This window comes from Phodopus roborovskii, unplaced genomic scaffold (genome assembly GCF_943737965.1).
Source record: "Phodopus roborovskii unplaced genomic scaffold, PHOROB, whole genome shotgun sequence".
NCBI lineage: Eukaryota > Metazoa > Chordata > Mammalia > Rodentia > Cricetidae > Phodopus > Phodopus roborovskii.
The window spans coordinates 5,031,899-5,050,072 of record NW_026126566.1 but is presented as its reverse complement, the minus strand read 5'-3'; the positions used below and the strand labels follow the sequence as shown (position 1 = coordinate 5,050,072).

Below are 18,174 nucleotides of genomic sequence, written 5' to 3'. Positions count from 1 at the left end.
TCAGGGCTCCGGGAGGAAGGGAACCCGGTGCGAGTCCCCCGAGACGGCCTGGGGACTCCAGGTCCGCGTCTTCTGGCCGAATTTTGCGGGACCCGGGAACCCAGGGTTCGAGAGCTTGCTCTGAGGGCGTGGGGGGGGGGTGCGCAGAGCAGGGTCGTCCAGGAGGCGGGGCCTGCCGGCTAGAAGCAGCGGCAGCAGCTCCTCGCACCCCGGCCGCCCCCCCAGGAGAAACTGGGGCGCGCACCCCGACGCGGAAGCCACGCCGGCCAGAGCCCGAGTGCCCAGGCGCCGAGGTGCCGGCGGGGGGCGCTCAGGAGAGCCGGGGGCGCGGAACTGGGTCACCCCCGCCTCGCCACCCCCGTCACAAAGGCCCCCGGGGAGGCCGCCCACAGGCCCCGCAGCCCCGGCCTCGCGTGCCCGCCTCGGCCGCCACTCACCGCTAGGTCCTGGGGCACCGCCCCGCTCATAGCCCGCACCGTGCCGGCTCGCCAGGCCCGAGTGCGCAGCGCAGGCCCAGGATCTGCGCTCACCGCTGCCGCCGCCGTGGGGGCCGAAGCCGAAGCTGAAGCCGCAGGGTCCGAGAACAGAAGCAACAGCCGCTTGCCCACCGGGGAGGCCGCCGCGTCCGCCATCGCCAGGGCCGGCCGGACCCGCGCTCCCGCCCGCCGCCTCCCACCACCTCCGCCGCCAAGCGCCCGATCCACCCGCAAGGCCTCCCTCCGCACCACCCGCGGCCGCCGCTCCCCCCCACCCCCCCAACAGCCACCACCAACCACCGGCGCCGCGCAGCGCCCCCCGTGGCCGGGAGCGGAGGCACAGCCAGGGCCGCGCACAGCGCCCCCAGCGCTCCGGAGCCGGGCAGCAGCTGTCAGCCCCTCGCAGAGCTCCGCCCCAACCTCCCCGGGGCCTGCAGTGCCCCCTGCGGCCGGGAGGGGAATTGCACGTTCGACTAGGGGGCGGAGAGGTGGGCGGTTCCTCCATCCCCCCCCCAATAGCGCCATCCCTAGTCCCAGTCTTACTCCAATTCAGGTGGTCATGTGTTGAGTTTATGCTTACTCAGACAACACCAAACACGTTTTAAGAGGGTGGGGAGATGAGCCAAGGTATCTAGAAGATGTATATTTTGAGCTAACCCCAATAACCCATTGATAACCTATCCTAAAACAAGTTACCTCCCTGTTTTCTGTTAGGAAATATCTGCCCCATTGACCCATATTGGTCACTACCTTCCTTCTCATTGGCCCTTCAGTAATTCAGTACTTGATAGGTTCCTATCCCATTGGCCAATATGTAACATCCATTGGGTGTGATTGATTTCCATTGGCTAAAGATGAATGTGCCTTTAACATCTTAGTGTTGTGCCTCGAACCCCTCCCCACAGTGCTTCTTTTCTAATGGGCCAATGTTATTGTTTTTGAAGATTTATTTTAGCCAGGTATGGCGGTGGCACTTGCTCTTAACTCCAACATTCTGGAGACAAAGGCAGGCAGACCTCTGAAAGTTGGAGGCCAACTTGGTCTGTCTAGGGACATTTAGGCCAGTCAGAGTGATGTAGTGAAAATCTGTCTTTAAGAAAACAAAACAAAAATCCCTTTTAAGTATTTTGCCTGTGTGTGTGTGTGTGTGTGTGTGTGTGTGTGTGTGTGTGTGTGTGTGTGTGTGTGCGCGCGCGCGCAAGATACTGTGGAGGCCACAAGAGGGTGCTAGATTATAAAACTTGTCATGTGGGTACTGGGAATTGAACCCTGGTCTTGCAGAAGACCAGGGTTAATAACAGCAAGTGTTCTTAACCAGAGCTCTAGCCAATATTATTAAGCTTAGATGTTACTCAATTTGTAGGGAAATTGGAGAGACCACCTAATTTGGTGGCATTTGGTTGGAGACAAAAGCACAGTAGCATGTATTAAAACTATTTCAGGAACAAAATACTCAAATCTCACTTAGAAAAAAAGGTGGTGGTACAGAGGGAGACTTTGGCTAGATTAATTCACAATATGCAATGTTATACTACCTTGTTTCTAACAGTCTCTTGAATATACAGTCTATTAAAGGGACAGGACCTAGTCATAAACCATGACTTGTTCTAAAAGTGGCTAGTCCTTCCATTATCGGTTCAGAGCATCTGTGACCTTTTTTAACTACAAAATATATAGGGAAATTTTTCTAGTACCACCCTGTGGAGCACCAAGGAAACAAAAATTTCCTCCCTGTTCCTTCCAACCTTTGTGTTTTAAGGGTCTCAGTATGTGTTCCAGGCTAACCTGGAGTTTACTATGTAGACCAGTCTGCCTCTGGGGTAAAGGCATGGCCCAACCCCTATTCCTTGTAACTTCTCTCTTCCATAGCAAACCTGAGGTCTATGTTCAGCCCTTAGAGCACATGACTCATAAGGAAAATGGGTGAATCCATATAGGACCTATCTGCCTTGCATCTTTTCTACCAAAATTGATGACTGAAGGTTTTTCCTATCATATGGAGCCTTAAGTAGTTAAAGCTAGGTTTTCACAGCACTAGGGACAACAATATTTAAGCTCAGAGATGGGATGGGCAAAGGAGAAATTCATCCAACAAATAAAACTTTTTCATATGCCAACGAATTTCCTAAGTGTTGCAATCCCCCATCTTCATAAAATTTACACTTCTTTCTTATAAGAGACTTCAGCAATGAAAGTGATTAACACATTTGACCACACAGAAAATTAACAAAAACAGAACCACAGAGCTAGAGGTATAGCTGAATGAAAGAATATACATCTAGCATGTACAAGACCCTTGGGTTTTTTGCCCTCAGCAACACACACACACACACACACACACACACACACACACACACACACACACACACACCTAACACCTAAAAACAAAAAACTAAAAATTAACTATGAGGGCCAATGTCATTTCAGTTGTTCAAACTTTGCCCCTGGCCCAAGCATGTACGACAGAGCAGCTGTAGAGAGAGCAAAAACAGTAATAGAGATCTCTTTAACTACATGTGTCTGCCTTATCCATCTCCAGAGCCCCTCCTTTATTTCCACTCTCGAGAGTATATTTGCATCCAAAGGCTCCTACTCTGGGTAGCCAGGCCAGTCTTGCCCTGGTATTCCAAGATGAGTACTACAAATTTGAAGTAGAAAAGCATGTAAGGTGAGCACTTTGACCTGATAAAGGCTGAACTTCATGGGCAGAGGCCCTTGCTTGGCTAACGTAACTGTATTTCATCAATACTTGTTAGGAAAATGTTAACATAAGGAGAGGGTGTACTAGAAAAGCTAAGACTTCAGCAAGAGTTTTCTTCAGGAAACAATGCAAGCTTTACCGAACATGTCCTCATGTCATTTTCTAGAACAAAGGGCTTTGGTATTACGATAATTTTGCAAATAGGACTTTTTTAAGATGGAAAAGTTACCCAGGTCTTTGGAATCTGAATTCTGATGACTAAATCTCCACCTCTCCAGATACAGCATGTGAAACTCTTATGAAGGGATTCCTTTCTGTCTTCTGCTATCCAAAGCCTGAAAGTCAGCCTAGTCAAGTGTCTAAATTTTACCCTCAAGCATCTCTCAAGAAACTGGAATGTATTAGTACTTGATTTTAACCAACTGGAAATGAAAGTGATGGCAGACAACACATGTGCGTACCAGCAGACTGGGACCAAGCCATGATGACAGAATCTCAGGCAATAGGATCTGATCATAGGATCTAGGAACCAGATACAGCCTTGGCCATCATGCCTTAAAGGGATTGAGAAGTTAGGCAGTTTTCTCACTGTTTCTTCCTGTGTGTGTGTGTGTGTGTGTGCACTAAGTGAAAAAGACACTATAGTACACAAGGTTGCTTGGGAAAATGGATTATTCTAATAAAACTTTATTTTTTTTCAAACACAGCCACAGAGGCAGAACCTCATGTTTAACACACACAGACTTATGGAATTTTTTTTTAATATAAAACAAAGTTTACGAAAAATTTTTCCACTTTTTGTTTCTGTAATCCCATTAGCACAGGGACTTTGGCAGCAGGTGGGAATGAAGGGCAGCTAGGGCTGCCATTGGGCAGTCACCGGGCACAGGAGGAGAGCATCAGCCTGGGAGTGGCTTCACTCACACACGCAGTAATACTCACCTACCGGCCAGCCACACCACACACGCAGCAGATGCAGACGTCTACACAGCGTCAGCCACAAGCCCCGGAGGTGTGCTCCACTCTGGGAAAGCCCAAATGTGAAAACCCAGATAACGAAACCAGCTAAAGTAGAGGGAGGTCACTCGCTTTACAAAAAGAAGCAATCATAGGCTGCTTTTAAATGGCCAGCAGTCCAAATGCATTAAAAAATAGCATTTGGTTTACACAGAACTGTTGGAACAGATCTATTGTGTAAGCAAAATGATTTAAGTCTTGAAAAGGCTTGTTCCAGGGCCAGAGGCATTTAAACTGGGAAGCAAGATGATAGTTCTGCCTAGTTTAACATTCCAGACTTAAAGGAATGGAATTAAAATATGACAACTGTAGGCCTCCTTCCCTAAGGGTGGGAAAGCCAGGATGGAGGCAGAACCACTGACTTCACTTAAACTCAGGGCCTTGCAGAGACTCCATCAGCACTGCCAGTGACCCACCAGAGGCTGACACTGCCATCTGCAGCAGAGAGCCCAGGGATGAGGATGCCGCAGGTGGAGAAGAAGGTGGCACCAGGGAAATTATGGACCAGAGAGGGAAAACCAGGGAAGGATGAATCAAGAATAGGTAACTCCTGGGCTCAGTTTCCCTGGATTCTCGAGAGAGCCTCTCTTAGGCCCTTAGAGACTGGTAGCCCAGTGGTAATATGTGGTAACTAGCCAGGAGATAGGGAGGACAAAGAAAAGTAGAACCTCTGAGGGCCACAGGCTCAAGAAGACACGGCTACCTCCCCTGAAGACACCCTGGAAATTGAACAGAAAAAATGCCCTGGAAGGGCAGGTCCAATTTGTTATGCAGGGTGTTCTAAACAAAGCCTCACAGGCTCCAACAATGGCGGCTTCTATATGCATCACACTGGTGCTGACCCTACCAAGGTCTCTGCAATCTTTTAAGTCCATTACTGTAGCCATTGGGACCTGCTGCACTGGCTGAAGTTGTAGGTAAAACAAAAAAGAAAAATCCAATCCAACAACAATAAACTCCCAGCTGCTTCTCATAGCCTTTGCTTTACACATCCCCAGCCAATCCCTCAGTGAGCCCCAGCCTCTCTGTGGTCTCTCAGGGCCAATTAGAGGCAAATAAACATTTCCTGGCAAGAGTGGAAGACAAGCAAACTATTAAATGCTGAACGCCTGTCCTCTTTCTCACAGATCAGAAAGAGTGGGCCTAGATCTTGCAAGAATAAGTTTCCCTAAAGCCAGCTTCCAAAAGGCAGTGCTGGGGTGGGCTCGAGGACTTTCAGGGACTAAATGTCATTGCTCCTGCTACAGGTCTGCCTCAAAATATTCTGGGGATCAACTTTGTTTCTGACTTGAAAGATGAGAACATAAAAGGGTCCCTGGGTGAAGAAGAGAGACCCCCTCAGCTCTGGCTCAGCTGTCCATGTTTGCACCTACTCAGAGAGGGAGAAAGAGAGGCAGGCTGTGTACAGCTTAGAAAATCTGAACACAATGAATGCAACCTTCCTACAAGCCCTCAATACTAGATTTATCTAGTGGGAGAGGGTGGGACTGAGGAAAAGACCATTAGCTGAGGTCACTGTACTTAGACCCCAAAACAGAGCCATCTGCAGAGCAAGTAATGCTATGACCTTAAAAGCCTGGCTCCGGAGCTATTAAGGCCAAAAAGGAAAGGGAAAAAAAAAAAAAAAAAGCCCCCTCTACTCTTGACACCTTGAACAAGCCCAACGTCATATTTTAAAAAAAAAAAATCAAGATTCTGGGGGCATCCTGATGCTCTGCTGTTAAAGGAGCAACTGCCTTCCTTCCCTACGGCTACACAAACACACCTTTCCTCAAGTATACGCCCATGCACACACACATTCACACAATTTCTCCAAGGAGGCTGACTGAACGCCCCCACCCTGGCCAAATTCTAAGACACAAGTGCCCTTTGAAGCAAAGGGGCTAGTGAAATTCCCCGAGCTGGGGTCAGCAGACCCCTTCCTTCCCTGCCCATTGCTCTCAGTGGCAGGGATACTCACACTCAGGGCCGCCATGGGGAGGGTCTGCTCTGGGGCTGTCCCTCCCGCCACCAGCTCTGTTTATCTTGTCCCGGCCAGTCTCTTGGCATGGTCGAGCTTGCTGGAGCGAGAAGACTTCAGCTGCCCTGAGTCGGAGCCCTCCACTCACCCCCTTTCCCAGGCTGGGCCCTCAGCCTTGGGGCCTTCACACGTGTTAGTAGCCATTTGACAGTCAGTCTGTGTGGCCCCAGGAAGCAGCCTCTCAGTTTTAGTTCTCCTCAATCAGATTCAGGTCCAGGTCCCCAAAGTCCTGCTGGCACAGTGTCCGCTTGTTTAGTGCCTGCCGTCCCCACCGCACAGCCCCCTCTTCGTCCTCTTCACTTTCACTCAGTACGTGGGATGAACCCTCAACAGGACTGCAGGAAGCAGAGAGAGGTGGGGGGCTACAAGCCATGAACCACGGTGGAGAGATGCTGCTGCCCTCTCGAGCTGTTTCTTCGAGACAGAGACCTCCTGAGTATGGTTTCTGTCAAACAACAAAGACAAAGATATTAACTTCCCAAAGTAACCTAAATTAAAAATTTCCATTGATTATTTTATGTATATGGGTGTTTTGCTTGCACGTATGTCTGCATGTTGTGTACAGAAAAATGACTGCAGAGGTCACTAGAGGGCATCAAATTCCCTGGAAATAGAGTTACACTATGTGGGTGCTAGCAATCAAAATTCAGGTCCTCTGGAATAGCAGCTCTGCCCTTAACCACCGAGCCATGTCTCCTGGCCCTCCAAAAATAAGGTTTAAAGTGTCACTCTCAATTACACTTGAAGGCAGAGGTTCCAATGAAAAAATTTGGAACATTTAGTATACATGTACATTCTAAAAAAAAAAAACCATAGTTTCCACTTTTAATCCCAGCACTCGGGAGACAGAGGCAGGCAGATCTGAAAGTTCAAGGCCAGCCTGGTCTATATAGTGGGTTCTGGACTGTAATACTGAGACCCTGTCTTAAAAAAACCAAACCAACAAAGCGTAGAAGCCTGGGAGCTGAGAAGTAACAGCAGCAGAGCATATATGTAGCATGTCTAAGCACACAGGTTCACCCACAAGCACCACAAAAAAGAATGGAAGCTGAGAGGATGATGGGGCTTGGTGGTATCTAAAGGCTCGGGAGGCTGAAGCCAACCTGGGAGGAACAGAAAGACCTTATCTTTTGTTTTGGTTTTGGAGACAGGGTTCCTCTGGGTAGCTTTGGAGCCTGCCCCAGAACTCGCTCTGTAGACCAAGCTGGCCTCGAACACACAGAAATCTGACTGCCTCTGTCTCCCAAGTGCTGGGATTAAAGGTGTGCACCACCACTGCCCTTTGAAAGACTTTGTCTTCAAAAACAAAACAAAACAAAAAAACTTCATTTATAAGCTCCATGCAGTCAACAGCACCATCTGCTTATCTGGCCACTCTCTGTTCTGCCAGTGTCTAAGCAGAACCAAGTACATAGACTTTGCCACCAATGCTTCCAGCTAAAGGAACAAATTCCCAGAGACCTGTGACCAAGTGATCTAGGAAGAAAAACATGGAAAAAGTGGACAAGTACATCCACAGCAGCTGCTCTCAGGCTAGGACTTTAGGAAAGTGCCTGTTAAGCTTGTTTAAGCCTCCAATGAGTCACATGAGACAGTGACGTGCAGGGGAACTAACCCGGAAGAGTGGGACAGGACTTTTGTGGCTTAGGAGTTCTCTGAGAGGGGAAGTGCCTCTGGCAGGACAATTAGGGTCTCTGTCTAAAGGGTTAATGTCTCACTCTAGTTTCTTTGAACACCAAGGATTAATCTGACAAGGCAGGAGACTTTAAAGGCAAAAACTCAAATAGTTCCAGGCAAGACAGAATGGTCTTCCTAGAATAAACTCTAGAGAGCTGAGTTCCCAGAGAAGCCTGCAAGGAAGGTTGAGCTAGGAGATGTCTCAACAGTCTTCCCATTCTCTCTCTGCTTTTCTGGCCTACCAGTTTCACCTGATTCATCTTGTCAAAGTCCAAGGATGGCCGTAGGCGCCGGGAGTCCTCTTCATGACGCCGCTTGACCCCAGTTTTGCGGGCATCCAGGTCACAAGGCTGCGAGCGGCTTCGGGGAAGGTTGCGGAGCCCTCGAGGTCTCCAGGGCAGCTCTGGGGAAGATGCAGGGGAACTCCGGGCAGAGGGCAGGAAGCGGCTTGCCTGTGGGCCCAGGCTCGGTGACAGGGAAAATCGGCGCTGGGGTGGGCAGGGTGACAGGGACTCAGCATCACTCTCCCAAGAACCATTCTGAGGGGAGGTGGCACAGGGTTGAGAGGAATCTTGGGCCAGGGCCAGGCTGAAGAAAGGAGGGCTGTAGGGTCTGTGGGCTGGGGCACATTGAGAAGAGGCACTGGGAGCTTGGAGGAACCTGAGGCTGGAGACCCGTTTCGGGGGGCTCTGGTGAGGCACCTGCGGCCCACCCCCTCCAGCACTGCCCCGGTGCTTGATGGGAGTCCACAGCTTGGAGGGGGCAGGCCGCCACACTGGCTGCCAGCGAGACAGGTCCACAGGCACCGAGAGTGAGCGGCAGTGCCTCTTGGATGGAGGAGCAGGGGGCACAGGAAGCTTCTCTGGGTCTGGGGGTTCAGGCCTTAGTACTTGGGAGAGTGGCTGCTCCTGCGGGGACGTTCCCCGACTGGGTGGTCTGAGGTGCAGGCTTAAGCCTGAGGGATGGTAGCTGAAGTTGAGGCTGTCCTGGAACTCAGCACAGGAACAGTGGGGCAGACCCCTCCAGGAAGCACCTTCTGAAAGGCATTCATAATAAAAACTATTAACAATAGCTAACATATGATGAGAGCTTATGTATCACATAATGTAGCCAATACTTGGTGTGGTTTCACAAAACTCTCCATAAAGGAGGTACCATGATTATCGTTTTTCCAAGATGACTACAGCCTAACTTGCTCCAAAGCATGTAGCTATCAAATGAACAACCTTTACTACACTATGCTACGTTCATCCTAAAAACATCCTCGAATAAAGAGCATTTACAGTCTGCCACTTCCTCTCACAGGTGCAATCGTCAACAGAAACCTGTGTATGTCTGTGTGTATGCCCCACTTACCCCAATCTCCTAGACCAGCCATATCTACAACCCAGCCTTCCCTGCTCCCAGCCTGAGTTCTGAAAATCTGGCCTATGTTCCTCTTCTCTGGTCTTTTCCTCTCTTATGTGTCACCAGGGCCAAGGTGGACAGTGCTGTCTAGAGGAAGTAATCAAGCAGCTCAGAAACTGCTTTTACCCCTAGGAAAGGCAAGAGAGATGTTGGCGGGTCTGATGGCAGAACCTATGCTAGAGAAAACCTAAGATCCCGTGTTACTTTTGTTCTTTTATGCCTGTGCGTACTCTGCTTCCCTTCCCCTTAGGCCTTCATTATAAATTTTTGAAAAAAATTTTTTTTGAAACTAGCTCTTACTATATATATAGCCCTGGTTAGCCTGAAACTTGCTCTGTAGACCAGACTGGATACAAACTCACAGAGATCCACCTGCCTCTGCCTCCTAAATGCTGGGATTAAAGGTGTGCACCACCACACCCAACTCCAGGCCTTTTAAAGTCAAATTGATTGGAGGACAAGTGGGTATAGTTGCTCAGGCCTATAATCCAAGAATTCTGGAGATGAAGCAGGAGATGAGTTCACAGTAATCGATAATTACATGTTGAATTTGAGGCCAACTTGGGCTATATAAGTAACATAAAGCAGACTCCCTATGCCTGCCAAAGGTAAGGGGACAAAAAGAGAATGAAATGGGCTAAGAGGAATGATCCTTACTCACTACATTCCAACCAAAACCATAACTTTTGGAAAGTGTGTGTGTGTGTGTATGAGAGACGGGGGGGGGGGGGGGGGGTATGGACAAGAGCCCACATATGTTGAGCTCAGAGGTCAACAACATCTGATGTCTTTCTCAACAGCTAGCTCATTTTATTTTTAAATTACATTTATTTGTGTGTGTGTGTAGGTCAGAGAACAACTTGGGGAAGTCAATCTTCCTTCAGTCATGTGGGAACTCTGGATGAACTCAGGTTATCCAGCACTTTATAACATCCCACCTGCCCCCCCCCCTTTTGAGATAGGACTCTCATCGAAACTCACTCATCAATTTGAACAGGCTGGCTGGCCATCCTGTTTCTACCACTCTAGGCACTGGAATCAGAGACTCTGCCACCCATTCCCGGCTTTTTTGTGAATGCTAAAACACTCATAACAAACACTTCACCATCTTTCCAGCCCCCAGTCTCATGGAATCCAAGCTAGCCTCAATCTTGCTATAAACCAATGCTGACCACGAACACCTTTCATCCTATTGCCTCTACCTTCCCATGTAAGATGGATTTGGGGGAATAGCTCACTACAGGACTATGCGCTTATTCCAAGTTTTCTCAAGAAGTCTCTAGAAAGGGCATAAATCAAGGTCTATAAAATCAGACTTGATAGCAGCCAAGTATTGTTCAACAATTCTTCACCTTCCTAAGGCAGGGATCATAGATCCTTATGACATAAAACTTGGCTTTCAACAAGTGCTTAAGAGAGAGAAGGAATGCAGCTGCTCTGCCAACTCACCTTCCTTGCTAGGTGCCCAGAAAAGGAGACATGTGCAGCCCAGCTACACGGGTTAGAGAGCTTCTGGCTCCCTTTTTTATGCTCCTGAGCATAGTCCCTTAGACGAATTCACACTATAGGAATTTACATTTCAGATTTTTTTTCACATGTCAAAAATGACCTACAAAGTTATTCACTACAGATCTCTGCAAAGAACAGAAAATGAGTCTGGAGAGGTGGCTAGTAGGTGAGGACATGTGCTGTGTAAGCATGAGAACTAGAATTTAGATCCTTGCATGAATAGCCAGGCATCCCCACCTGAGTCTGGAGGGTGGAGACAAGAGGATCACTGAGGCTTGCTAGCTGCCAGCCTACCAGCCTACCTCCAGGTTCAATGAAAGACTCTATATCAAAGGAGTGAATAAAGCAGGATAGAACAGAACATCTGACACCATCCTCGGGCTTCAGTGTACACGAATAGTATTCATACATACACACAATCTATGTAATATATGCACACACACCATAAAATCAGAAGACTGCAAAGCCCAAATCGCTGTCCATCAACAGGGATTAGGTAAACTACTACAGATCCATGCAGTGCAGGAACACACAACTACATAAAACAAAACTACATAAAATACTCAGCATAGACAGGGAAAGGTACTCAGCTGCACTAAGCCATAATGAAATCAGACTAGCAGAAAAAGATAATGCAGATAGACTTATATTTGTTTCTACTTGTATATAGATATCCAGGTGCTAGTAATATGGCTCAGAGAATAAATTTTCTGCCAAGCCTGATGATATGAGTTCACCCCCACCCCTCCGTAAGTATAATTTTAAAAAGCTAGAAATTATGAGTTAGGTCTCGAGGCATAGACCTGTAATCCCAGAGGCTGAGGCAGGAGGTTACAAAGTCAAAGCCAGTCTGTGACATTTAGAAAATGATAAAAAAGCAAGGTAGGCATGGTGGCACACACTTGTAATCCCAGCACTCAGGAGGTGGGGGCAGAGGATCAGGAGCCAACATCAGCCTCAACTACACAGCAAGTTCAAAATAAAATAAGAGAAATGGAGATGCAGTCCTGCTGTGGAATGTACACTGTGAAGATACGTTGCTCTCATTGTTAATAAAGAGATGACTGGCCAATAGCTAGGCAGAAGAGGACAGGCAGGAGAGCCAAACTGAGAGGATGCTGGGAAGAAGGGCAGACTCAAGGAGTCGCCAGTGAGAGCAGCGGAAGCAGGAGATGAACATGTCCTGCTGAAAAAAGGTGCCCCACATGGTAAAGTGTAAATAGGAAATACGGGTTAAGATGTAAGAGCTAGTTAGTAACAAGCCAAAGCGACCAGCCGAGTATTTACACTTAATAATAAGTTTCGCTGGGTGTTGGTGGTGCACACTTTTAATCCCAGCACTCAGGAGGCAGAAACAGGCGGATCTCTGCGAGTTCAAGGCCATCCTGGTCTACAGATCATGCTCCAAGACAGCCAGGGCTTCACAGAGAAACCCTGTCTCAAAAAACCAAAAAGTCTCTGTGTGATTATTTGAGAGCCAGATGGTGAGATAGAGCTGATTGGTGGCATAGAAACACTCCACCTACATAGTACTCTATCAGAGTGCTCACTCAGAATCCCTTAGCCCAAGGTTCAATTCCAAGTACTACCAAAAAAAAAAAAAAAAAAGATTCTAGTGGGATATATATATATGTACCAGGGACTAATCAGCAGAGCCAGTAAGAGAGCTCAACAGATAAAGGTTAAAGGTGGCTGCTGTCAAGCCTGATGACCTGAGTGGATCCAGGATCTCTAGAAGCTTCATGGTAGAAAGAGAAAACCAACTCCTGAAGCAAGGTGTCCCCTCACCTCCACATTCGCACTTGGCATTCATACGTGCACAGTCCCCTCCACCCCATGTAAAAAAGAGAACAAGAAATTTATAGGTCAACAAGATGGTTCAAAGGGTAAAGGTACTTCAGGCCAAGCCTAATTAATGGCCTGAGTTCGTCATCCCCAGGACCCATGTGGTAGGAGAAGTCTGATTCCTACAAATCATCCTCTGACCTCCACACACTATAGTTATATTTTATATGATAAACATAAAAAAAAAAAACCCTAGTAATAGGAGTTGCCTCTCCATGTCATACATAGTTCTTAAGAGCAAAGGAAGAGCCTCACACATGCCGGCAGATGCCCTGTCACTGAGCCACAGCTTTCAGAAGTTGCTTTTAGAAAGGAATTGGAAGCTAACTAGGAGCTAAATGGATTGGAAACAGGAGACGATGACTTTTATCAACATAATATTTTTGCTATTTTTAAACTATCTAAATGTATTTACCTCTTCAAAGCAGTAACACTAGAAAAGTTAAGCTGATCTAAGCTCACACCTGTAACCTAGCACCCGAAAGCAAGACCGTTAAGAGTTCTAGGTCAGCTTGAGCTACAAGATCCTGCCTCAAAAACAAAACAGCAAACTAAACATGATTTCCTGCAAGACAGTAAAATAGAGATAAATAGCACTCTCAGAAGGTGCTCTTGACAAAAACAAACAAAAAACAAGCTGGTGGCCGAGCGGTGGTGGCACACACCATTAATCCCAGCACTCAGGAGGCAGAGACAGGTAGATCTTTGTAAGTTCGAGGCCAGCCTGGCTACAGAGTGAGTGCCAGGACAGGATCCAAAACAATACAGAGAAACCCTGTCTTGAAACAAACAAACAACCACCAAGCTGGTGGCTGGTGGTAATAGTGGCAGCAGAGGTATGTTTTTAATCCCAATACTTGGGAAGCAGTGGCAGTGGATCTCTATGTTCAAGGACACCCTGATCTACAGAGCAAGTTCCAGGACAGCCAGGGCTACACAGAGAACCCCAGGCTCAGGAAAAACTAAACAAATAAACAAAACAAACAACAAAACAAACAAGCTGGTGTGGTTGCAGGACACCTTTAATAACTACCACTCTGGAGTAAGAGACAAGACTCTGGGACTTCAAGGCTAGCACTGTTTACAAAGCAAGACCCTGTCTCAAAACAAAACAATAAGACCATCACAAAAGCCAGAGGTTCTAGTTGTTAAAAACTAATCAAAGAAATGTGTGGACAGAAGCACAAACAAACATACATATATAAACCACAGATTCCTTACCAGACACAAGCTGGAAAGGGTTCCCACAGTTGGATATGTCTGCATGATCAGGCAAAGGCTAAGAGAGAGATTATCCATCATTATTTGGGTTCATGACACGGACATTTCTAGAGAGACTCTTACATTATTCCTATAATTCATGGACTACCAGGAGATTCCTGTGCTGTTCTCTTTCTATTCTTCCCAAAGTTGATGAGAAACAATCCATACCTTCAAACATTACAAAGCCCCTTTCACCCAAGTTTTAGTGTCCCTGTCCCTTTCCTCTTGGGCTGGGTTTTGATCCATTAGTGGGGCTTTTCCAGTACAAGCACATTTCATACAACACAGAACAAGGGTAAAATCAAAACAGCCTCTGAAGAAGCAGAAATACTAGTCTTTTACCAGACTGATGCTGAACCGTGTGCATTTCAGCTCGTCCAGAGTCTGCTTCTGTAGCTGCTCAGTGATCAGGGTTATCATGCTTTGCCCAGGATTTGACTTGTACACTCTGGAGCAAATGATGAATGTCTTTCCTGTCGTTCTTCCAGATCTCACTCGTGAGCCGTCTTCTGCCACTGCAGCACCGTTCTAGCACCATTGGGACTTCCCTCTCCAGTCATGCCTGCTGAGTCTGCCAATTACAGAAGGATCAGTCCCAAGTTAACATCAGAGGTAGACCTGGTACAGAGATGGAGAATACGGGGCACACATACCACAGCATCCCTATGCCAGGCCTCTGGCAGACATCGTTAATTGGTCATAGCACTCTCCTGATAAGCCTAAAGATAGCCTCAGAAACGCACTGAATTGGTACTCTAGATACCTAGTAAAAATAAACTGGAGATGGCAAATTGAAGCCTATTTACCATTCCTAACCTTATGCTCTGTTGTGTCTACCTAGAATATCAGCACCACTTAGAAAACAGCTCAAATAAGAGAGATACCCAAATGGTTATTTCCAAATTGAATTAGCACAATATTCTCTTTATCTTATAGCCAGAAGCCAAGAAAGGAACCTTCTCCTAAACCACAGGGGCTTAGTGCAGGGAGAAGAGCAAGGCATGGCTTTCTGCTTCAGATCAGAATAGGATTTTGAATCCTCTTATGGCCTGAATAACAGATACATCATTATTCCCCAGTAGATACTATGGGTACTCTCTTATACAAGGAGAAGGAATGACAGATATTAAAAACAACTCCATGACTTCATTCAGCCAAGTTTTTTTTTCCCCATGATCCCACTCAAACACCATGGATATAATTAACCAAGATTCTTTCTTATGACTGAAGCAAACTACTTTTTATCAAAGAGCAAGCTTCAAAATCACACACATTACTACCTGAGGGGCCTTGGCTTGCTCAGGAGGAAGATCAACAATGTCTTTTCTTCTACCTCTTCCATAAATGACCAACAGGGTACATGGAACATTAACTAGTACAGAACAATCAACCAGCAATCCTACACACCTGGGATGGCAGCACTTGGAAGGTGAAAGCAGAAACGAGCTCATCCAGGCTACAAACCCTGCTAGAAAACAAGGCGGCCACCACCACCACTCCCAAGTCTTAAGTCAACTTGCTCAGACAGTTTTGGCTAACCGTATAACATTCCTGCTAACCCATACACAAAATGGGTATAGCAATCTTATTCTATCACAGGAATAAAGCTATCTGAAATATCAAACTGTACAATACCTTACCAACTGGCCTAAAAAAACAGGAGCTCACATAGACTCTTGTTTCTTATCGCTCCTGTTCGATGCTCTGCAAAACCTTAGCATGTCTGAAGTGGTGATATCATTAAAGAAAGCAATCGGGTCTATCTCTGACTGGATGCCATCCCCCCTCACTTGTTCACCAAGGAAGAGCCTAAGGGCTTGGGCTCTTCCTCCTGTGACCTTGTGGGGAAGACCACCTCTTACAAAAAAAAAAAAAGGGGGGGGGATATCACCTCAGAGGAAGGCAACAAAGAGCAAAATACGCTAGGATGTATTTGGAGTTCTTTGGAAGAAAGGTAGAGAAGTCAATCATCACTATAGTTAACTATCATTTCCATGCATAATTATTACTACCATTCCGAACAAAGTTTCAGCTTCCTGAGAACTCCCTTCAGCTGGGAGAAGCTAAAGCTTGAATCACTTCTGCTCCTATTTTCGTAACTTTGCCCTCAAAAATCAACAAGGGAACCTAATAGGAGACTTCTACCCTAGAGATCCCAGGCTGACCAGCTATGAGAAGCAGGCAGTGAAACATTTCCAAGCTTTTCATGAGGCATCTGGACAAACAGCAAACTCCCAGCCCTGTCTAGGAGCAGCTGAAGAGAGTGATTTTCTATTTTTCTGCATTTTAATTGTTGGGATGTGGCCACACACAGCGGTAATTGGAACAATGCAACTACCACCACGCAACTGATACTCTCAGCCTGAGTTTCCTAAAACAGGCCAGGCTGAGAGGGGGAACAGAACGGAAGCCATAAGGAATCAAACCAGGACACAAAAGAAGGCAAACCAGCTCTGCAAGGGGCCTCCTCGTTCCCAAGCAGACATTAAAAAAAGTGTGAGAAGGCCTCTCTGGCGGCCTTCGTCCCCCTTCCATTTTGTGTATTTGAAGGGTAGCCAGCCCTCAACATTCACTAAACAAGTTAAAACTTCTCAGCTTAACATTGCTGGCACAAGGCTCAACCCTTCACTGAGCAGCAGGCCGCTCGGCCTCCCAGCAACCCCACCAGGCCTAACTCAACCCAGGATCCCTCCACCACAAGCCCCCTAAGATAACGTCTAAACCCCCATGCCTATTGGGTGAAAGTAACCCCTGGCAGTTGTTTCAGGGATACTGAAGCTGTGTTGAAACCTGAACAACCTAGGATTTAGTCAGGCCAGAGGAAAAGAAAGTCATAAATTCCCTGGGGGGCATTCCCCCCAGGTCCCAGTCCCAAATCTCTGGAAGAAACTGAAGGAAAACATAAGCGAGGCAGGGAGGTGCAGGAAATGATAAGTGGGTATCAGACTGCTCTTCTTCCATATGGTTCTGGTGAAGATAGGGGTGACAAGTGGGGTGCACCCATCCCCCCCCGACGAAAAAGCAAACGGCTAGGCTCCCTCTAATCTTCAACCTCTCCCTCTGTTGCCCTGCCTGTCCCCGCGGGGTGGGGCATGGGGCATCTACTGGCCCCCCGGGGGGGCACTCCAGGGTCTGCTCAGGGGGACTGTCGATCTCCTCTTTCCATTCGGGTTCCCCATCTGACCGCGGGAAGCGAACTCAGGACGCAGAGGATGGGGAGGGAGGGTCTGGGACATGCACTCTGCCACCCCCTCCCCCACCGGGTCCCGTGTTCACCCACCGAGGCGGCCTGCGAGGCTCGGCCGCACTAGCGGCTGGCCTGGGGGAGGGGAGGGGAGGGAGGGAGGGACGGTCGCGGTGCCCGCCCCGAGGCCCCAGCACCACCTGCCCTCCGCTACCTACCGCGGCTCCTCCAGTTCCCAGGGCCGCGGCCGGAGCAGCTCTGAGCGCTCCGTTCGCCCCACGGTGCCCTTAAAAGGCGCTGGCACGAACCAACGGGCCCTTGAGGAGAGTGGGGGGATCGCTCCTGTTTGCAGAATCCCCCGGAACCGCCCGAAGACGCCCGAGCCCCGTGTGGTTTCTCCCCCAATCCTTTCCGGAATAGTGCCGTCGGAAAGGAGCCTAGAGCTGTGATTTGGGGACGGGACTGTTTACTCACTAACGGATCACCCCCTCAAAAATATCACAGAAAGTGGACGGGCCCAGTTGGAAGCATATCCTGAAGCCCGTAGGGGAAGCCATGTCGGATAAAGGTAAACAAAGCCATTGTCCATTCCTTCCATTGCTCCATCTTCCCAACTGAACAGTCTCAATTAACTCAGACCCCGAAACAGTATTAGCCACAGCCTTCTCACCTTGTCCCTCTCCCGAAACAGCCACCTTTCAGTGAGCATGCCCCTCCACTTCCCCCCGGCAAAGGATCCATCCTCAGTGTGAAGGCTGCTGGGAAATGTAGTCCAAGCGCCGATCAGGGCCTGCTCTGAGTCCCTGGAGCCCCTCTTCTACCTGTGAGATCTACTGGAACCTTTATAATCCTGGGACTTATAACGGTTGTGGAGCCGTGTCCTCTTGTTCTGTAATTTGTCCTCAACCAAAATACTTTGTAAAGCTGAGACGGGCCCGAGGTTGTTCACTCCCTCCCTTCCCTATCTGCCTCCCCCTCCCCCCCAGCAGGATGAGGTAATGGGATTGTGATTATGACATCATAGGTAGTTCAGTTGCGGGGTGTGCGTGTGGGGCGGAGGGAGCACGGTGGTTAT

General features: G+C 48.1%; 2 protein-coding genes across 6 annotated transcripts in view; both read right to left on the bottom strand.

The window, feature by feature from the left end:
• The window catches only part of Kdm3b (lysine demethylase 3B), a 67,439-nt gene extending 61,141 nt beyond the window's left edge, over positions 1–6,298 (bottom strand). The window contains exon 1 of one of the 3 annotated variants that reach the window (XM_051202281.1): positions 6,155–6,298. In XM_051202281.1, the coding sequence (XP_051058238.1) occupies positions 6,155–6,169 (15 nt within the window). In that variant the 5' untranslated portion in view covers positions 6,170–6,298. Of the gene's footprint in view, positions 1–437; positions 683–6,154 lie in introns of those variants that run through there. The other 2 variants (XM_051202280.1, XM_051202283.1) reach the window with 2 other exon arrangements.
• On the bottom strand, positions 3,832–18,032 carry Fam53c (family with sequence similarity 53 member C). 3 transcript variants are annotated; one of them, XM_051202285.1, is made up of 5 exons: positions 17,921–18,032; positions 14,258–14,486; positions 13,874–13,931; positions 8,143–8,927; positions 3,832–6,659 (listed from the first exon to the last, which is right to left on the bottom strand). In XM_051202285.1, exons 2-5 carry the CDS (start codon positions 14,333–14,335, stop codon positions 6,402–6,404), a joined length of 1,179 nt encoding a protein of 392 aa, XP_051058242.1. In that variant the 5' UTR covers positions 14,336–14,486; positions 17,921–18,032; the 3' UTR covers positions 3,832–6,401. The 3 variants fall into 3 exon arrangements, with proteins under 3 accessions (XP_051058242.1, XP_051058241.1, XP_051058243.1); XM_051202284.1 differs by lacking the exon at positions 17,921–18,032 and adding an exon at positions 17,318–17,477; XM_051202286.1 differs by lacking the exons at positions 13,874–13,931; positions 17,921–18,032 and adding an exon at positions 17,318–17,477.
• Between the last annotated feature and the right edge of the window lie 142 nt (positions 18,033–18,174).